Below are 3,982 nucleotides of genomic sequence, written 5' to 3' on the forward strand. Positions count from 1 at the left end.
CCCCACCCATGCACCAGGCATATAATAAAAGGGTAATATGCAAATTGACCCTAACAGCAGAATGACTGGGAATAACTGGTCACTATGACAAACACTGACCACCAGGGGGCAGACGCTCAATGCAGGACCTGCCCCCTGGTGGTCAGTGCGCTCCCACAGGGGGAGCTCTGCTCAGCCACAAGCCAGGCTGATGGCTGCCAGTACAGCAGTGGTGGTGGGAGCCTCTCCCGCCTCCTCAGCAGCACTAAGGATGTCTGACTGCAGCTTAGGCCTGCTCCCCGCTGGCAAGTGGACATCCCCTGAGGGCTCCCGGGCTGCCAGAAGAATGTCTGACTGCCAGCTTAGGCCCAATCCCCTGGGTAGCGAGCCCAAGCCAGCAGGTGGTCATCCCCCAAGGGGTCCCAGACTGCGAGAGGGCACAAGCCAGGCTGAGGGACCACCCGAGTGCACAAATTTTTGTGCACCAGGACTCTAGTTAGTAAATAAAGATAATCTATATATATAAAAGGCTAAGTGACCATCTGACTGGCCGGTAGGTATGACGCATACTGACCACCAGGGGGCAGATGCTCAATGCAGGAGCTGCCGAACGACAGAAACTTTGCAGAGTGCCCTCTCTCACTCCGGGACTCCTTGGGGGATGTTGGAGAGCCGGTTTCAGCCCGATCCCCACAGGCCAGGCTGAGGGACCACACCAATTGGAGGGACCCTGCTCACTCCGCAGATGCCCTGCGAGCCACGGTGCTGCCCCAGCTGTGGCTGGCTGGCTGGGAAGGGATCCTGGGAGGTTGGCTCCAGGGCGTGTCTGGCCAGTCTCGCCCAGTCCCACCCCACCGACCACCTTCTAATTAATTTCCTTTCAATGTGCACAAATCTGTGCACCAGGCCACTAGTTAGTTATAACCACTGGAATGAAAACAATATTCATGAGCAAGGTATAAATTGAGAGAGTTCTGGTTAAAGTGTTGTAATACAGTGACTGAGCCTTTAAGATTCATCTGGCAATTACCTCCCTCAAAAAGACTTCCTTTGTGCCCATGGAGGGAAAAGAAAGCACTGAAATGGCTTGAAATATGCGTTGATATGTGTGTCACACATTTGCAGTAGGAAATTGTTCCACTATCATTTCCCGTTTTTCCTGTAGACCTGGAAAAATGAATCAATTTTTGTCAATAAGCCTTGCAAACTCTACAGTTTCAGTTCTGATACCATTAATAGCAAGGTCTAAAGTCATATTCATTCACTTCGATGTGTCTGATGACCCTCTGGTTCATCCTTCTGAAGGATGTTCAGTAAAAGGAAGTAGAGTGACCATGAGAAGCATTTACTCTATGCCTTAATATTCTCCAGATAGTAAGAGAATGTTTGATGCACTCCTTGCTTTCTAGCATGCCTTTGTTTCCCCAGGGCGGATCAGAACCAGTCTAAAAAATGTTGTGGGCCATAATCAAACACTATTTAACTTGCCCTCTTAGAGGTGTAGGACCATGTGTTAGTGGTTGAATACTTGGTGTTTTCAGATCTTATCTAAATAATTTATTCTCCCAAATAATTTCATGGGAATGCCAAAGGAGTCTGTGTCTGCTGTTTGAAGCTCTGTATTTATAAGCCTCTTAGAGGGCTCATCCTGTGCCCTCAAAGAAATAAATTAAGAAAAGAGGGGAAATAGCAGTAAGCATTTTCTTTTCTTTTTAACAGCAAACCCATGCCCTGTCCCTTTTGTCATTCCTGAGAACGCTCTGCTCTCTGAAAAGGAGTTTTATGTGGACCAGAATGTGTCCATCAAGTGTAGAGAAGGCTTCCTGCTCCAGGGCCAGGGCGTCATTACCTGCAACCCTGACGAGACGTGGACACAGACAAGTGCCAAGTGTGAAAGTAAGTGGACAGGTGGAGTCCAGTTAAATACATTGGTTCAGGATGTTTTCTCATCTTTGTGAGACTATTTTTAATCAAGTAACTTGATGTAGATATTTAGGTCTCTGTCTAATCAGCTTCTTATTGATAGTTTTAAAAATTCTTTTAAAAGACCTTTGAATTCCAAACATTGAAAGAAAAGTTTTCAGAACTAGGCTAAAACCTACCTGACTAGGATCCACTGCAGATTTTTGAAATGTGCTCTTCTAAGATTAAATCTTCTATTGTTAAATCTAAAACACAATTTCTCTCCACATTGTCAGAGTTCCCAAACTATCCCTTAATCAGCTCTGAATGCTTTGCAATACAAACATTATTCCACCGTGGTTCTCAAGCTTGAGCCTGCATGAGAACCACCTAGAAGGTTTCTTAAAAACCTTGCTGCTCCCCTGCCCCTCAGAGGCCTAGAGTTTCTGATCTAGTAGGTCTGGGATGAGGCCTGAAATTTGCATTTCTAGCAAGTTCCCAGGTGGTACTGATGGTGGTACTGCCAGTGTCGGAACCACAATTTGAGAATCGCTGGGCAGGTACCCCCTTGATATGTAATAGGCCATCTGGCAACACCTCCTGCTGCCTCATGATAATTCTTGACACTTTCTACACTTAAAACATACCCCCTGCCCAACATCCTGCCCTCCAGCCTTCCTTGTACTCCAAGGTACTCCCTCTATAGCAATCAATGAACAACTATTCATTGAATCTACCCAGATGCAAGGCACTGGGCTACATGATACAGGAATCGATTATGCCTACAATGGTCTCCATCTTCAGGACACTTGCACTCCAGTTAGTGAGATGCGTGTATGAGGGCCACGGGAATCTGGAACCAGAGAAGAGCTTGACTTGAATTCTTTCCTCAAAACTTTCTAACTCTAAGCTTATGCTAGTACCCTAACTTCCCTGAACGTTAAGGCTCTTATGTTAAGTGAATAGTACCAATACCTATCTTATATATTAGTTTCGAAGGATCAATGAACTGATATACATTAGCAATATCTCCTTATACCAATAGCCCAAGTCCTTGAACTTTCAACTGTCAGCCCTACTGCAGCTTTAGCATGTTTACTTTACCCCAGGAAACTGTGTAGTGCAGGCGGCCTCCTCCTGCCCACATATCCTCACATTGATCTTGGCTCCTTGAGACTTACCACTCAGGGCAAGAACTAGCAGGAGAGACCTGCGCTTGTTACCCATGCTCCTTCAGTACTTGCTCAATTGTTCCTCAGTGTTCTTGAGAGGACCAGGGGTTAACTTGGAGAGAAGGAGACCTTTCCCACTATTGTTTGTTATCCTCAATCTCTCTTTTGTACTTTCTATTAGACTGGAAGTCTTTGGCTTAGAACGAAATATCTTGCCTGAAGAACCTGAACAGCCACTTTCCTCATTCTTTTTTTTTTTTTTTACAGTTCACTAAAATTATAAGATATTTTTATTGGATTGTTTGTTTTCTTGTTGATTTTTTTTAGAGTTCTTTATATATTCTTTTTTCTTTTTTTAAATTTCTTTATTGATTAATGTATTTTACCTCCTCCTGTTATATATTCTTACAAATCAGGGATTAAAATTTAATGTGCATGAGAATCACCCAGGGAAAGTATGTAAGATGCAGACTCCTATCCTAGGAACCCCTGAAATTTGCATTTTTAATAAGGAGCCAAGATGATTCCCGTATAGGGGATCTGAAATCCATGCTTGATAACCACTTGTATAAACCACCCATCATCTCTCCATGATCGTGCAACATGCTGCTCCCCAGCCTGGAAGCTCTTTCCCCCTGACCCACTCGAGCTTTGTAGCCTCGTCCAAAAACCACTCTCACTATGAATTACACCCTGACAATCATAAGCGCAAAGTTACATTCCAGTCAGTAATAGTAATTTATATTACATTACTAATTTATATCCCATTTCACTAATTCAATTTAGTTACTCTTTTTTTTTCTAAAGCATAGTATCCAGGGCTCTACTTCTGCTCTTTCTAAGTTGTATTGCAGTATTCTTTGTCATTCCTGTCTTGTCTGAGATAAGGGACAGCATTATCATCATTTATTTTTTCCAGTTTCTGATAC

At 43.9% G+C, this 3,982-nt stretch overlaps 1 protein-coding gene across 1 annotated transcript in view; it reads left to right on the plus strand.

Moving 5' to 3' along the window:
• SVEP1 (sushi, von Willebrand factor type A, EGF and pentraxin domain containing 1) overlaps positions 1-3,982 on the plus strand; it is a gene marked incomplete at its 5' end in the record, with an annotated part of 158,571 nt that overhangs the window by 140,877 nt on the left and 13,712 nt on the right. Inside the window, one exon of the mRNA XM_014534453.1 lies at positions 1,699-1,875. Coding sequence (XP_014389939.1) covers positions 1,699-1,875 — 177 coding nt within the window. The remainder of the gene's footprint in view (positions 1-1,698; positions 1,876-3,982) is intronic.

Source organism: Myotis brandtii, unplaced genomic scaffold, assembly GCF_000412655.1.
Source record: "Myotis brandtii unplaced genomic scaffold, ASM41265v1 scaffold13, whole genome shotgun sequence".
In the NCBI taxonomy this organism is placed as follows: Eukaryota; Metazoa; Chordata; class Mammalia; order Chiroptera; family Vespertilionidae; genus Myotis; species Myotis brandtii.